The 17,299-nt window shown below is 40.2% G+C and overlaps 1 protein-coding gene across 4 annotated transcripts in view; it reads left to right on the top strand.

Annotated features, from left to right (window-relative positions):
- SORCS2 (sortilin related VPS10 domain containing receptor 2) overlaps window positions 1-17,299 on the top strand; it is an 849,371-nt gene that overhangs the window by 492,552 nt on the left and 339,520 nt on the right. For all 4 annotated transcript variants that reach the window (XM_030564483.1, XM_030564482.1, XM_030564485.1 and 1 more), the window contains exon 3: window positions 4,804-4,903. In XM_030564483.1, the coding sequence (XP_030420343.1) occupies window positions 4,804-4,903 (100 nt within the window). The remainder of the gene's footprint in view (window positions 1-4,803; window positions 4,904-17,299) is intronic.

The raw sequence follows: 17,299 nt of genomic DNA, 5'->3' as shown, positions 1-17,299 counted from the left end.
CTGACCCCCCTCTTTGCTGGGAACACAGGAAGGGAATATCCCTGAATATGTTAGCACATGTGGCTTTAATTGATCCCCCATCTGGAGAACGTAAGAAGGCCCACAAAATGCAGAAAAGCCCCTGGCAAATAGTAAGGAAGTGAGGCCTGTGCTGGAACACCCAGGGTAGGTAACTAGATGTGGTCAGTTCCTTCCATCCTCTGGGGAAGGAACCACTGACAACTCTGTTACGGGATCTCTTTGAAATTTGCCTTGATAGTTTTTGTGATTGAGTCTCTGAACCATTAAGCTACAGATGGTGTTTAATATATTAACAGTTCACCTCCATAAATAGAGGACAGAAGATAATTGGAATTTCAGACTTTGGTGTTAAGCTAGTGCTACTGTAACATAAGGAGTTACACAGGCATACGCCAGTTCTGAATTTTTATTGTTACATTTATTTAGTTGTTAACTAGTAATAAGCCTACTTAAAAAGGAGTGATATGCAGAAGAGCTATTTGAAAATGTTTGCGTTATTTTTTGTCAAAAATGGCCTTTTAAAAAAATGAAACATTTTTTAAAAAAAGACGTTGATGTTGGAAATTTTCTATTATTTGCAAAATTGTCCATGATATCTTTTAACGTTTTTTTTCCCCAAAAATCATGTTAAAATTCTTATCCACTGTTTTGTTTACTGAAGACCAGTTTATTGATGAGCAGATGGTTTTAATAATTTTCTTAGATGAGGCCTGAGTGCTCTTAGGAAAATGACAGTGACCATTTTTAGCCTTCAGTGACAAAATCTAGCATAAGCAGCAGGTTCGGGATGCCCTATAAGTCATTGCGTCCTGTCCATCCATCTGTATTTTTATAAGCTATCATATGCCAGGCATGTCCATTATGATAAGGGTGTGCCCATTATTTTAACAGTCTGTAAATCGATTTGCTTTTTAAAAAGCCATCAAACTCATTGATGGCAACCTTATTTCAAATAAGGTGCTTCTAAATGTCACTTAGAACTTCAGGAGAATCCAAATATGTCCTAGTAATACTTTGTAGTTGACACATTCAGTCACTTTGTGAGGGCAAAATATCCCTGGCGAGCAACTATGGGGCATATCCTCAGCTAGTGTAAATTGTCATAGTTCCATTGAAATCAACGTGAAGGTAGGTTGATTCACTGAAGACAGCAGGACATATTGGGTTCTCCGTATATTCTACTGACTTTCTTTATAATTTCGGTAGCCCCGGAAATAGTTGTCCAAAGAGAGAAGACCTTCATGTGGAACTTGACTGTTCTTCCATATATGAATGAGAATCCATGCTGGTATAGTGGAAGGATGTTGAAGTAGGGAAGAATGATGGAGCTTGAGTAGAGTGACAAGGTGACTGGAGTGGTGAAAGAAGGCTGTGGTAAGGATAGAGAACTGGATTCCCATTAGTGGGGAGAAGAAGGATGTCAATGATAGCAATTATCTTTGAAAAGTCATGGAAGACAGGAGACATTCCAGATGACTTGAAAGGGGCAAATATAGTGCCCATCTATAAAAAAGGAAATAAGGACAACCTGGGAAATTACAGACTAGTCAGCTTAACGTCTGTACCCGGAAAGATAATGGTGCAAATAATTAAGCTATCAATTTACAAATACCTAGAAGATAATAAGGTGATAAATAACAGTAAGCATGGATTTGTCAAGGACAAATCATGTCAAACCAACTTGATAGCTTTCTTTGGCAGGGTAACAAGCGGTAGATGTGGTATATCTTGACTTTAGTAAGGCTTTTGATACTGTCTCACATGAGCTTCTCATAAACAAACTAGGGAAATACAACCTAGATGGAGCTACTATAAGGTGGGTGCATAACTGGTTGGAAAATCATTCCCAGAGAATAGTTATCAGTGGTTCACAGTCATGCTGGAAGGGCATTTTTAATATATGGAGCTATACCTATCTCATAGAGCTGGAAGGTCATTGAGTCCAGCCCCCTTCCCTCACTAGTAGGGCCAAGTACTGATTTTGCCCCAGATCCCTTAGTGGCCCCCTCAAGGATTGAACTCACAACCCAGGGTTTAGCAGGCCAATGCTCAAACCACTGAGCTATCCCTCCTCCCTAGGGTCCCAAATGGGGTCCCGCAGGGATCAGTTTGGGTCTGGTTCTGGTCAATATCTTCATCAATGATTTAGATAATGGCATAGAGAGTATACTTATAAAGTTTGTGGATGATACCAAGCTGGGAGGGGTTGCAAATGCTTTGGAGGATAAGATTAAAATTAAAAATGATCTGGACAAACTGGAGAAATGGTCTGAAGTAAATAGGATGAAATTCAATAAGGACAAATGCAAAACACTCCACTTAGGAAGGAACAATCAGTTGCACACATACAAAATGGGAAATGACTGCTTAGGAAGCAGTACTGCAGAAAAGGATCTGGGGGTCATAGCAGATCACAAGCTAAATATGAGTCAACAGTGTAACACTGTTGCAAAAAAAGCAAACATCATTCTGGGATGTATTAACAGGAGTGTTGTAAGCAAGACACGAGAAGTAATTCTTCTACTCTACTCTGCACAGATTAGGCCTCAACTGGAGTATTGTGTCTAGTTCTGGGCACTATATTTCAGGAAAGATGTGGCCAAATTAGAGAAAGTCCAGAGAAGAGCAACAAAAATGATTTAAGTTCTAGAAAACATCACCTCTGAGGGAAGATTGAAAAAATTGGGTTTGTTTAGTTTGGAGAAGAGAAGACTGAGAGGAGACATAACAGTTTTCAAGTACATAAAAGGTTGTTACAAGGAGGAGGGAGAAAAATTGTTGTTCTTAACCTCTGAGGATAGGAAAAGAAGCAGTGGGCTTAAATTACAGCAAGGGTGGTTTAAATTGGACATTAGGAAAAACTTCCTGTCAGAGTGGTTAGAATTGCCTAGCTTGTGGAATCTCCATCATTGGGGATTTTTAAGAGCAGATTGGAGGAACACCTGTCAGGGATGGTCTAGATAATATGTAGTCCTGCCTTGAGTGCAGGGGACTGGACTAGATGACCTCTCGAGGTCCCTTCCAGTTCTATGATTCTAATATAATGATGCGGCAGCTGGAAAAATAGAGAGAGTATGACCCGGTGGTATTGCGTGGGAGGGAGCACAGTAAGAAGTCTGTTTAACCTTGCACTCTAATCTTCCTGAATATAAACTTGTCCAATTTGTGCATGTTGGAACACATGCTCTCATTTTGTCATGTGATCTTCTCTCTCTGGACTGTAGAAATTCCAGTTGTTGACAGATTCGGATAGAACATCCTCATTTTTCCTTGAACCATTTGTGCTGGCAAGTGTGGATGCTGGTCAGGGTATAAGGTATGCTGATATTCCTTCTCCCCTCCAGGCAGAGTTCCAAATAAACTTTGTGGACTCAGCAAGAGCCCTCCACACAACACCTCTGCCAATCTGGATCCTTCTTCTTGAGCACAGTACAGATATTAAGATGAATTTAGATCATACATTCATACATACAGACCATACATACATATGCTTGAAATTCTTCTTTGATTTTCTGCAAAAGTTTTTTCACAACTAGTGTTTTTCTAACTGGTGTAATTTCAAGCAGCCCTTAAGCTTTGAGCCACCTTTTGAGGGGGGTAAGGAGTAGGTAACAATACAGAGTCTGAGCTGAATGCGGCTATCGGGAATCAAATAACCTTGCTGAATTTTCTCTCAAATTGTTCCATTGGGAGGTAGGATTTGTTTTCCCCCCAAGTCACCGGGGCTTGCACGTAAACCTAACGGGCTCCTCTACAATTGTCTGGGGGCGAGAGTTATCCATGTGAGGCAAGTGCCCCCTGTGGCCTGAACTCCTGGGAGTTGCATTGATCGGGCTCCCTCAGAGGGGAAGATCCCACATATGGAAGATCATGTGGCACAGTTGAACCATGAATGAGGCATACAGGATTTGGTCCAGGATGTTTAGGGTTCAGGTTTTTAACTTATAGTTTTTGCTGAATTGTTTGCTTTTTTCCAGTAACTGCAGTGATAAGTACCATACTTAAAACAGTCACCAAGGTTTGACTAATTGTAGTTCTTCCATGAAAACAAGGCTGTGCGTGCACGCTACCTTTAGCTGTAGCACAAATGCATAGTTTTGTGCTTAAGACCTATTGGAGGTCAAGCATTTGCTTTGCTGTTTATTTACTCAGTACTGCACTGATGATCAGAAAAAGAAATAGATGTATGGATGTCTTCAGTACAGATAGTTTCATAGTAAGTTCACTTTCAATCTTAAACATCTTGTGCTAAATCCTTCTCCCACTGAGCACACAGCTCCCTCTGAAATCAGCTTCTCCCAGTAAATTCATGGTGAGCAGGATTTAGCCTCTTTAAATACATCCTAGGTAAATGATCATTAGCACTGCAATGGAGGCCTCTGGTACTGCAATGATGATAAGCATTTTCACAGGTTCATCTAAAGATATCAGTGCCAATTTATCTGATTGTGGTCATGGACGTGTACTGAAGTCATAACAATTCCTGTGGTTTTGTATGTGTTTACATCTGTGACTGTAAGCATATTGTATAGCATCAGAACAACTCTTATCACCTTGTAGAATTGGATAATACAGAGAGGTCAACAGTTTTTCTCAAGCCTTGAGCACTGCTCAGTAGTTGCAAGTCCATTCTACTACCTAGTGATGTAACAGCATAAAAAACTGAATTGCTGGAACAGAAGCATTGGAAGTAGACACTTGGTGTTACAAAGTACATTTCAGGGATGGTTGAAATACTGGGGCCTTTGGGAAGCACTTATAGCTGTTCAATGTTTCTTTCAGGTCATCAGATTTTGGAACATTATATACAAAGCTGAATCTGCAGCCCGGGATTACTACCGTCATTGACAATTTCTACATTTGTCCCACCAACAAAAAAAAGGTATGTGGCAAAAAAGTATACCTCTTTCCTAGAGATGCAATAGCTCAGGCTAGAAAACTCTCACAGAGGAGTTAAGACTTGAGAAGTTAGTTCAGTGAAGCACATTCTCCAGAGTTAAAATATAAAGGAGTAATTTTCACAAACATGTTGATGACCTTCAGTAGAACTGTGACCTCTGGAAATGGGATATACATTTTAGATGGACTCTGCCAAGCAGTGATGATCTTATGATTTTTTTAGAGTATCAGTGTGGACAAAAACTGGGGGAAGGCCTAGGAGTGAGTGTAGTCTGTGATGCCATTGATTAAGGAGCCCCCAGAAACTAGCTCCTCTGAGAGCCACGCAAATCCTGTTATCCACCAGAGACAAATGACCATCTGTACATAGGGTCTGTCCCACTGCATCCGCTTCAGGGCCTCCATAGTAGGGCTGCTGCATTGGAGCTGTACTGCCCGCTCCTCCCCTGCCTGCAGCTTCCTCTGGAGCTCATATTGAGAGGGTTCTGCTACACTAGGGTTGTTGTAGCTGAGCTGGCTACAGGCCTTCATCCCCCTGCCTCGTTCTATGCACAAATTCCCAGCTTTACGCATGTTCTTTATTGAGATCTAAGGCTGGGCTGAGCTGGTTCTTTGAAATGGTTGACAATCTTGCCATTTGGGAAGAAGGTGGAAATTCTCATGCTGAGCTTCAGGGCATTATCTTAGGTGACTGAAAGATTTTTTTTAACTTTTATTTAAAATTCCCCTGTACTGTTGGTGACCCCAACAGCATTTAGGTTAGTGCATGAGGAACTGAAAGTGAAATGGACTATAAACAAAGGTGAATTTGACCCGTCAAATGTGGCTGCCTGTGATGAATGGAAAGTAGAATGCAAAGAAACACAGTGATTATTAAAAAAAATATCATTTTACAATTCTGGCTGTTTTAATTATGTAAAGTATTGTAAATAATAAGTGTAGTAAGACATAGATATGAATAAAAAATGTTATCTTGAAAAGTTCCTTTCAACCACAGTGTAAAATAGAAGAACTGATTTCATGCGGGGTCCATTGATTAGAAAAGACCATTTTAGTTGTACTTATTTATTTGTTCTGCCTAATCAAAAATCAGTGATAAACTCAAAGAACCTGCCTGGGTGATTAAGTGCTGTTTTTATTTCTCCTGGTATTGTGGCTGGAGTCTTTGCAACCAACTGAAACAGTAGACGAGTTAGATAATGTGTATTTAATCTGCTGCAAAGCTGGTAACAATTTTCTTATTCATCAAAGTGGATCTACCACCAGGCACAAAATTGTTTCTGAGCAGCATGCATCTCAGAGCTGGGCTCTGCAGATTATTACAGGGCCAAAAAGAAATAAAAAATAATAATAAAAACAAGTATTAATGTAATTTTCTGGAATGAAGACACAAGGATGAGGCAGGATGGGAAACCTATGGAAATTTCTGCACAGCTCAGTCAGCTACTGTGTTCTATGTGAAATTAAAACCTGCACAGGCTTGTGGGGATTGAGGATAATGTAAATCTACCAATCTGGGAAAAAAAGAAAATGAACAGTGGTTGCAGGATTGCTGCTGAATTTCAAGAACAAAGGACATTCTGATACATAGAAAAATGGCACATTAACCCAAACTCAGAAAAATCTGATTTATGTTCAAGGTAACTCAAAGTACTTAACACTTAGTGTAAAGAGCCTCTTTAGCAGTTTAATGCTATATTAGAATTCAGTTCTTAAATTCATTTTATTTTCGTCCTCTATGAATGTGCTATTTGATGTTCTGTACTTTGCTCTTAAGATGTCAACCTACTTTACACATAAAAAATTCCTTACATTTTAGTGCCTGTTAAAGGTGCCAGAGCGAACATTTCTAGAAATAAGTCCTTTGTGATGCAGGCATAATACAAACTGCGGAATAAAGGTGCTTTGCCAATATACTTCAGAACTGACTTGGAGGAAGCACACTGATAAGAAATTCAGTCTCTATGCCAAAAAAAACAGAGGCAGCCATGCCAGCCATCATGATGGCAGCTTTTGTGATCAATGGCACTTGACTAAGACGACCAATTTGTTTCACAAAGGCCATTTGGAAAAGCTGGTACATTCTTCCCAGACTGGTTGATCCTGCATCCCACTGCCAAAATCCTGAGCCATTGAACTGATCAGGAGGCAGCCATCGCTCTGCTGCAAAGTGTGGAAGAACACACGAGCTAGAGGCTAGCCCTTGTCGTCTGCAGTACTCCAGGCTCAAGAGGGAGCATATGTGGATGGAGCAGGTCACTGGCCTCACCCCTATGCAAAGATTGGCACCTGCTGAGGGACTTGTTACAGTTGTTCTAGAGGCATAACATTAAATTGGTACAGTTTTCTCCTCTATTCCTGGAGTCATCCACAGACATGGTATCCCTGATTTTCCTCTCACACTGATTTAGTTCCATGGATTTAAATTTAAAAATGTCTATTTTTTGCTTCTCTATAAGGTCTCAGTCTTGTACTCTGGCCCCAATTCAGCAAAGGACTTGCATATATGCTTAAATTTAAGCACAAACAGTCCCATACTCCCGTTCAGCATTTGGAGGATGAAAATGTATCCAAAGAAGCAGAGACAAAAAATGTGTGTGGGAATTGTTGCATAATAATTATCACAATTTTAATTCTATTCCACATCATCCTTAGAGAGTCATGAATGACATTTCTTATATAATTCTCATCACAGATATCAATTTTCTGGTGCAACTGAGTGATTTTATGTGACACCCCTTCAACTCAGGAGGAACCTTTAGCAAATGACAGCAAAGCTATTGGTCCTACCATGCTGACATGGTTGAGGAGAGGCTGCGGATGAATGAGGAGGGAGAGTGCACCAGTGCAACTAGCCTGGCATTAATTTGTTCATTTTGATGCACTTATGCACAGGACGGCCTTTGAACTGACCTGTGACATCAAATTGTCTTATGAGTTCACCGCATCAGGGCTTATCCTGATCCATGATGGGCTGCACGTATGTCCACTGACCTTGAATTTTCTTACATTTTAAATAATAGAACTGATTTAATTGTCTGCCTCTCTTCTGCTGCTATTGCCCTAGTAGAAAACTGGTGCAGGCATCCTTGAGTTATACATGCACTACAGGAAAATGGAGTCAGATCTATTCCTTGTGATAATAGGGTATGACTGTGGTTTGGAAGTGATGTGCTTGGGCCACCCAGTGCCTATATTATACAGAATCAACTTTTCAGTCAACTAAAAAGGAAACCTTTCATGTGGAAGGGGATTAGTTATAGAGTAATAGGGATGATAATTACATACCAGTTTCACTGAGATAAATTACAAGTGATAATGCATAGTATGAAATTGTGATTGGAATGTGTGCTGGGTTTTTTAAAGACAAATTTAGTTCACCCCTGAAAAGTGTTTGAAGTTTCTAGATGTAATGTCCTTGGGATTTTGCTCCAAACGTACTTTAAATGTACATTTGACAAATATTTTTGACTCTCATTGCTCCAGATGTTATGGCTGTGCTAAAGGAGCACGTGTGCAACATAAGGAATGTAAGTCTTGTTCATATTAGAGAAAAATAAACATTCTCTGTGGCTATGTTGATTTATTACTAAAATGGCTGTAACAGCAAAGCTTCCTATCTGCTACGCTAATCAATAACTGCCCATTTTCCCAATCTAAACAGTACGTTAACAGGCAAAACCTACATGCCTGATGAACCACATAGAACCTTGATATAATGAGTAGGTGGGCTATATGTATATTAGTTAGATTGATGGTACTTTAAAATTAGCTGAAATATAAAATATAGAGAAGGGAAATCTCCCATGGAGATAACACTTCCCTAGTCAGAAGAATGGTTTGAGAAATGTTTGCAACCATTTGAAGATAAATATAGGGCTGCCACATTTTGCCATTTGTCTTGCAGAGCAAAATAATTGACAATGAAACTGCCATGAGGCAACCTTTGGTAAGTAACTTTCTGTCTTAAAGAGACCACTCCAGAGTATGTCCAAACATGTCAAGTAGAATTCAGCTCCCCATTTGTTAGAAGACGGTTTCCATTAAGCAGCCTCTTTCTGTCTGTTCTCTATGTGGTTGCTTAAGAGAGGTTTCGCTGTACTTTGCTGTGAGGCTAAGTTGTGATGTTCTAATGTTTGGATTTACATGTTTTGATGCTGCATCAGTGCATAATAGTGTTGCACCCGCTAGTGGTGACACAGTGTCAGTATGTGATAATGTTCTACTGACATCATTGCGTCATGTTGCTGTGAAACTTGAACTCAATCCAAGACACTCTAATTGGTCTATACTTTCAGGACAGTGTATTCTCCATTGTGAAAAAACTGGATTGCCTGTAAACTTGGAATTAATTCAGCTGGTACAGATGAATACTACTAATTGGCTTACTGTCGGAGACCACTCCCATTGAGTAGATAAAATTAAGAATAAGTAAAGGGAATGAGAGTCAGAAGTCCTCACAACAGCCCCTATTGTATGGTTAGGAGAGATTAAATTTTTGTTAGTAAATGTCAATAAATGCTGATTTCACCATAGACACAAAATGATAAATATTTCCATTGAATATAATAGAAATGTACAGATAGGAAAAATGAGAAAAATGCTGCTTCAAAAGGTTAGAGTCAAACTCCAGTTTGAATTAGGCTTGTTACAAATGGATTAGCAAATGAATAATAAAAATAGGTGTGAACTGTTGATTTAAGAATATTAACGTTGTATTTTTGACATGTGATGTTGACGATTTCTTTTAATGGTTTATAAAGCTTTAACTTTTCGAATCTCAACATTTGCCATCATTAAATAATTATTGTCTGATTCCTCCATAATTTTCCAGAACTGTGAACATTTAAAATAGATAAAAATAAAAAAACTTAAAAGTAAACGATGTATGCAGCATAGATGTAGTTGTGTCGGTCCCAGGATATTAGAGGACAAGGTGGACGAGGAAGGACAAGGTGGATGGGGTAATATCTTTTATTGGACCGCCTGATGTTGGTGAGAGAGACAAGTTACACAGAGCAATTCTTCTTCTGAAGAGATCTGTGTGGCTCCAAAGCTTGTCTGTCTCACCAACAGAGCTTAGTCCAATAAAAGATATTACCTCTCACTAACTTTATCTTTCTCTGGATATTATCAGTCAGTTATAGAAAAATACAAATCTAGTTCTGCCAAGTCTACTTATGCCATTGGAGGTTTTGCCATTGACTTGAGTGGCACCCAGATTGTGTCCTATGTGATTCTGTACAAGTCATGTTACTTTCCTCTGCCTCAGTTTCCCCATCCATAAAATTAGGATAATACTTACCTTTTTGTAAAAATGAAAGCCGCTATATAAATACAAAGCATTATTGTTATTCATGGCTAGACCAGCACTCCCAAATCAATACAATTTGTATGCACTTTATTGCATAGTGCTATAGAAAGAGGTTTGTCTCTTAGTGAAAATCTAATTTACAGATACTTTCTTTGCCAATCTTTTGACCTGCCACCCAAACCTAGTTTTTATCTCTCCCTGTACTGAGCTCCCTGTTCTTATTAGCAGGCATGGTTATTAAAAACCCACTAGCTTTGAGTTATTGACAGAATACGGTTCCACCAGTACACAGAAGCCTGCTGTTTGAAAAAGGTAGTATAAACCTTTTGATTTATCTTCCATTCAGTTTAACAAAGCTAGTACATAATAACTAACTGGTGAAGTATACGTGGCAATGAGTGAGCTGTAGACTGTCATGAATTGTTTGTGGCTTTATCGTGGCATGTGGGATAATTACTTATTAAGGTCAAGGAGTGGTGTAGGCAGAATGGGTTAACATTTAAACAGACAGTCTTGTGTTATTAGTGTATCCTATAATTTCTTTGACGTTTAACTTGGACAGCTCAATTGATTTCTGAAGTTGACCTTTTGCAGTGACTGTGGCCCGACATGTAACTTCTGCTTTCTCCTGGTCTTTGCTTTATTCCTTGGTAAAGAGATATAGTCTCTCCCCTTCCTTTGCATGCTTAATATATATAATTTGGTTTTATTTTTACAAATTTCCTTCCTGAACACAGCACAAGTGCAGAACAAAAATGTAATTCACAGTAGTGAAGTGAAAAATAAAAAGTCTAATTTGTGGAAACACAACATAAGAGACTTAATTGAAAAGGGAAAAGAACTTTGATCAAGTGCCAGGAGATCATTGTGCATATAATTCTGCATTTGAAAGACATCCATTTCACTCCTGGTATTTCTGGGAAGAGAAGGAATCCAGCTATCATATTTTCAGCAAGACTCTATTTCCCATTATGTCAAGCACGGGCTTACTGATTAGAGAAATAGAAATAGTCAGTCGAAGACATCTAGGAGAACTAAAAAGGAATGTTTGAAACTACTCTAAGCATCTGAGGCAATATGTGTTACTCGATGAATGGCTGGGTAGAGATAGGCATGAACTGAAAAATGTAGAGTTTTCATTTGGAACTGGGACTTTATCAGGTTTGGGGCAATTTGCAAAATTCAGATTCAGGTTCTCATTTCAAAACACTTTAGCCTAAAATTCAGAGGTGATCAAATCTGGGTTTTTTGGCTCAGGCCCCATGTCTGAATAAGGGTTTTATGGCACAGAAACATGTAAAGTAACTGTGAAAGGGAACATTCCTTGACAATGCTGCCTAGTGGTCGGATGAGGGGTACTGACTTTCTCCTAGTCATTCCCCTTTCTCACAGCTGGCCCACCCTTTAGGGATCTGTACTTTCAGTGACTCAGCTCTCCAGCCAGGCTGTGCTTGTAAATCCATCCTTTTGGAGTATATATAAATGGTCCACAATGGGGGAAGACTTCAGGTTCAAGTGAGGGATTCAGAGCTTCCCCCTTGGGTCAGGTCTCGTGATGTGGACTCTTGTATCTTCTGGGTCTTCCATCAATTAGGAGCCCTACCAAGGGATAGGTTTCCATAGTTGTCCCCTAATTAGGGGTTGGTAGGGGACCCCAGACCCACCTTCTTCTCTAGGCTGTAATCCAGAGCCTGATGTTAGGCAGCTAAGCCCTGCACCTTGGCGTGCTATGTGACTTCCTCCCTGGATCATTTCCTATGAGCCTCCTTTTCTCCCAGGTTTTAAAGTAAAGAACTGAACATGAAAATGAAGTTTCTGCCCTTCAAAAGCCACCGGTTCCTTCTTTGCAGGCTGTGTCAGGTCACTGTCACCAGGCCTCAGGCAGCAAGAGCTCCCATGGTGCTTCTTGTCAGGAGCTCAGAGTGCATGTCAGCTCACCTCCGCTGCCTTCCTGCCGCTGAGCTACTCCACTTCCCCTTTTAAAGCTCCTCTTCCAACTTGTGCAGATGCAGTGGGTCAGGGCTGCATGGGCCCCTTCTTCTACAGTGTGGGGTTTGTCTGTCCCATCACAGTACCACGCAGTGTGACTGGCAGGTCACTAGCTCTCTCTTCCTTCCGATTTCTCCTTCAGACCCATTTTCCTTACTACATTAATCTCCTCAGCAAGGATCTTTCACCTGCTCCTTAAACTGAACAGGTGTCCTGTGCTTTTAGCACGACTCTAGGAGACTGTAAATTCATTGGACTTGGAGATGTGCTGTGTATACCCCATGCTGGAGCAAAGAGACAAGGTGAAACTAAATGTCCTATAGGGGAGATCAGTCAGATGGTCTGCTCCACCTCACAGAAGTTTTGTTACCTGTCAGTTAACTTTTTGGCCTGAAAAGGTCTGTCGATAAGACTGCTTCGTTCCTTGTTTCATTTATTGGTGATAAAGATTGACAGGATCATGCCAGGGAACTCACTGCAAGGACCTCGAGCTCAGGGAAATCTGGGTCTTTCCTGAGATACCGGGCTAAGCTTTACAGGGACAGAGCTACCATTTCCCTTTGTTCCCCCTTTATTTCACAGCCTGATGGTGCTACAGCTCTAGGCTAGCCTTGCAAAAACATATAATTTACACCAGTTCAGGATCTGGCCTAAATCTTTCGTAAGATTTGGAGTACATCCCTGCTACAGCTGTGTAAACCCTGTAATCGTGGTAGGTAGAGATATGGGAATAACAGTTTGCAGGCAATTCTGAAAAACAAATTAAAATAAATGTGTTTTGACCCAAACCAATACCCCTCCTCTCGAATTTCTGGCAAATCAAAAAGTCATCTGGCCAGCAGCCCAGTGGTTAGGATTCTTACTTAGGAGGAGGAGGGAGATGTGGTTTCAAATCCCTACTCCAGAGGGGGGATTTGAACTTGGGTCTCTTACATCCAAGATGAGTGCTTTGACCAGTGGGCTAAAGGTTGCAAGAAGGTATCACTACCACTGCCTCCTCCAGTTTTGTGAATGGTTCCTAAATCTTCTTATGAATGTCTTAAAAAACGAATGATTCATTCTGATAAAGCCAAAACAATTCAATTTGACAGCTCAGAATTTTTTTCATTTTTGATTTAGACCAAAACAATTACCCAAAATCGACTGATATTTGCAAAATGTTTTGGTTGACCCAACTCTACGTTTTTTCAGTGCATAATATATTTTGGCCGAAAAATGTCACTCTGCTCTAGTGATAGCTTCTCTCATGCAACATGGAGCCAAAAATTTCTGCAGAGTTCAGTATCATGAAGAACTGAATAATAATGCATAGCAGAGTTTAGGAGGGTAAGCAAGTATAGTGGCCAAGGGAGAGAGTTGCTTTCATATGATGTTATACGAGAGATGCTGTGTTGTTGATATAGAGAGATGCAGGAAATCTGCTCCAGATGGTAGGAGCTGCAGAGGAGGATGCTGTTGCACCAATAATGCTGAACTCGTGTGACGGGAAAGAGAGGAGACAGATGCTAGATGAGCAGAGAGAATGGGAAGGCGATGATTAACAATCATTTAATAGTACAGTATATCAAACTGCATGCCTAAGCAGTTAAGTCACAGAGAGCATAGATGAAAGTGGGGGGCTAGAAGGAAGGAGGATGGAAAATCCAGTTGTGTTCTTTGGAAATTTTTCTGAGATAAGTTTCTTGTTTAAGAGAAACCCATCCTCCATGGAATATCCTCTTATCTATATTTATTATAAAAACACTTTTCCATTGAGATAACAGGTTTTCTCTAAATATTTTAGAGAGTTTTATGAACACTTGTGAAGCTTCGCCATACACCTAAAGGCATATGCTATTGTTCCCATTTTACGGATGGGGAAGCTGAAGCCAGGTGCTGTCAAGGCTTAATCAAAGTCTGGCAAGAAATAAGAGTCAGTTCTGGGAAGAATACTCATGAGAAAGTGAAAAAACTTGTAAACGTTCTTTGGAAAAAAAATTTAATACTGTTCAAAAGGTCTGCAAGGACAAAATATGTTACACATGTTCCCCAGAGAGACAAAAAATAGTGTTATCATGTATTTGGAACATCGTCTTCATCATGCTGATGTGTCTTGTATCTCTCTGAGGACCTGTGCATTTCTTTATGCCAATAATAAAAAGGCAGCATGAATCACGAATTCCACACTACATGTACTGTTAGCATTTTCAAATCTATCAATGTGTCAAATTCTGTTCTTTTTGCTGCAGCTGTTCTGCTGCCTCCTGCTCATGCTGACCACACAACTGCCTCTTCTCCTGGGAGCAGAGGTGCAGCAGGATTTCTTTTTCAGTGGTTGGCATGCGATCTCAGTGGCAACTAGCAATGCTTAAATGTCTGATACTAACATTTGACAGGGCTGACTATCCACCCACTGAGAACCCCCTCTGGTGTCCGGCCCCTCCAAGCCCTCAGGAATAAAAATACTGTCTGAGCTCGTCAGCTGGCGCAGTCATGCTGTCACCACATGAATGTTCATGACCTTGTACAGGACCATTAGTTGTCTGTAAATTTCACAGCTATATATTCTGGTGTTCTTGTGTGTCCCCACCAGAAATACAATGCCTGGTGACACTTGTTTTGAGGGCTACAAAGTGTCAGTGTGCTACCTGCTTCTTGTGTGTTTATGTTCTGTACATCTATTAAAGTAAATGCTGAATACCCTTAACTCCCATTGGCCTCAGTGGGTGTAGATGGTCTTCCACACTTTTCAGTATTAGTCCTTTAGCGCTGGGACAGGAAGAGGGCAAGAGGTTGGGGAATCAACATGGCATGCCCTGGGATTGAGTGTGGAGCCATCTAACTCTGTCAAAGTTTCATCAAGAGGTAAAGCAGAATTTTTGATTTTTCATTATACCATATAACCATGTGGCTCTGTAATAGTGAAACAATTATCATTTTGTATGAAAGAGCCTGAGTTTCCCTCACTCAGCTTGAAACCATGTGTACCTCACTAGATCAACTCCTCTCTAAAGCAGTCTTCATTTTGGTTTGTTTTATCAGCTAACAGTGGGCAGACTTTTCTTTCTGCGGCACTAGTGTCAAGGACTCATCACCCTTCCTTTTTTCTGTGATCTGCTTAATCTCCGTGATCCCAAAACAGTTCCTGAGTTGATACTGAGCTTGAGTCTTCTACAGGGCAGAATGTATTAGTCTTATCTCCAACCCGTTGAATGGACTCCTAAGCCCAACAACTCTCTCTCTTAATGTTTTTGCAGCCTCCATTATCTTCCCACCCTGCTTTCCAGGTTCTTGCTGCCTTTGTACGACCTGTTTCCTTTGCTCCCCTCCTAGCCTATTTCTCTTGACTTTCCCCTTTTGAAACACCTCTCAGATTCTGGAGCTGGTTACGCCATTTTCTTTCACGTTTACAATATTTAAAACATTGAAATGATTATTTTTAGAAACATAGCTAAGCCAATTCGTTTTTGGGTTTCTGCTCAGAACTAGCATTCAGGTACAACTGGTGACTCAGTTATGATTTCACAAAAAGATGCTCCACACCAGGGGCAATCTGGTCACTAACTCAGAGAATTGTTAGTCAGGAGACCTGGCATTTATTTCTATGACCTTATGCAAGCCTGAATCTCTCTGAAACCTGCTTTTCCACTGCCTTGCATCCTGTATAGCCCATTTATATTTGTGTAAAATGGACATAAACATATTGCTATATTTGGTAGCATTTTACACCTACCTTAATGTCAAATTATACAAGGTGCAAAACAGTGCAGAATGAGCTGCATCTGTGCCTCAGTTTCCCCACCTGTGATCCTTGTATAAATGCTGAGTATTGTTCTGATTCAATTTACAGAGAGTTGCATATTTTATAATGCATTTCTGTAGACTCATTCCTATAGTAACTGAGCACCACTCTAGTATCAGGAGCATAGTAAAAATAATGATGTTGTAAATATGCTTCCCTTTTCTTAAATTTAATTAGCATTTACATAACACCGCCTGTTCAGAACATGAGATAATCCTCACTTCACCCCTTTGTGGTAGGTAGATGGGGAAATATTTTTATTCTCATATGGCAGATGAAGAAATTGAGGGAGAAGTTAAATGGCTTGCCCCGAATGGAACGTGGCGCATCTATAGAACAACTGCTTGGACTAGAATTCAGGGAGGCCTGACTTCCATCAGTGTGCTAAATCCTCCAGCCCATATTGCCCCTCTGGACATTTAAATAGAATTCAAATTTTAATTAAAATGGAAGTTCAGTTTTCCCATTCTTTTACAAAATACACTAAATCGACACGAGGAGTTATTGGGCTGGCTAGAGAAATGCCTGCGAGGTAGTACTGGGGAGTTCTGGACTGTTTGCCTTGCCAAAAGCTAAAGATTTGCTAGTTGCACAAGGGGCTATGTTTCCAGTGTAACTATGACTACCGGCATCAGAACTGGATCTCTGGGAATAGAGCAAACATTTTACATGTCAATTTAAGATATTACATGCCTTGGTGTTTATTTATTTATTTCATGCTAACACGTGGTAGGTTAATTTAAATCGGCTACATCTGTGAAACTAAAGCTTTTCACAATACATCAGTTGGATTTTACGTAGCTGTTTTAAGTCCAGTTCCTTTTGGTGCTCACAGTTTCTGTGTTGCGTAGTAGAGACATGGACAAACGACTGCACCTTTGATCAATGGTTAGATTTTTGCCACCCTGACTCCTACTACATAGCACCTTCTCTTTCAGTGGTCCCACTGAACACAATGGACCAGAACCTCCGTTGGTATAAATTAGCCTGGTTCCATTGAAGTCAGTGGATCTATGCTGATTTACACCATCTGAGGATTTGACCAATTGATGATATTTATGTACTAAGGCGCTACTCAGTGAGAGAGAAGGTGACAAAATACGGCCTAGATTAATGTGCATAGACTCTTGATTGTAAGGACTGCCACTGTGTTTCAGTTGCAAAAGAGAGGTTGGGGGAGGGTGTCTCTTTGTTCCTTGATCCTGCGTGCTGCACAGTATGGGAGAGGGCACAAGTTTTCCCTTTATTCTTATTGAAAATTATGTTTTATTTCTTTCCTCATCCATCTATGGGAA

This window comes from Gopherus evgoodei, chromosome 5, assembly GCF_007399415.2.
Source record: "Gopherus evgoodei ecotype Sinaloan lineage chromosome 5, rGopEvg1_v1.p, whole genome shotgun sequence".
Taxonomy (NCBI): domain Eukaryota; kingdom Metazoa; phylum Chordata; order Testudines; family Testudinidae; genus Gopherus; species Gopherus evgoodei.
The sequence above is the reverse complement of the archived record's forward strand: the minus strand, read 5'-3'. Positions and strand labels throughout refer to the sequence as shown.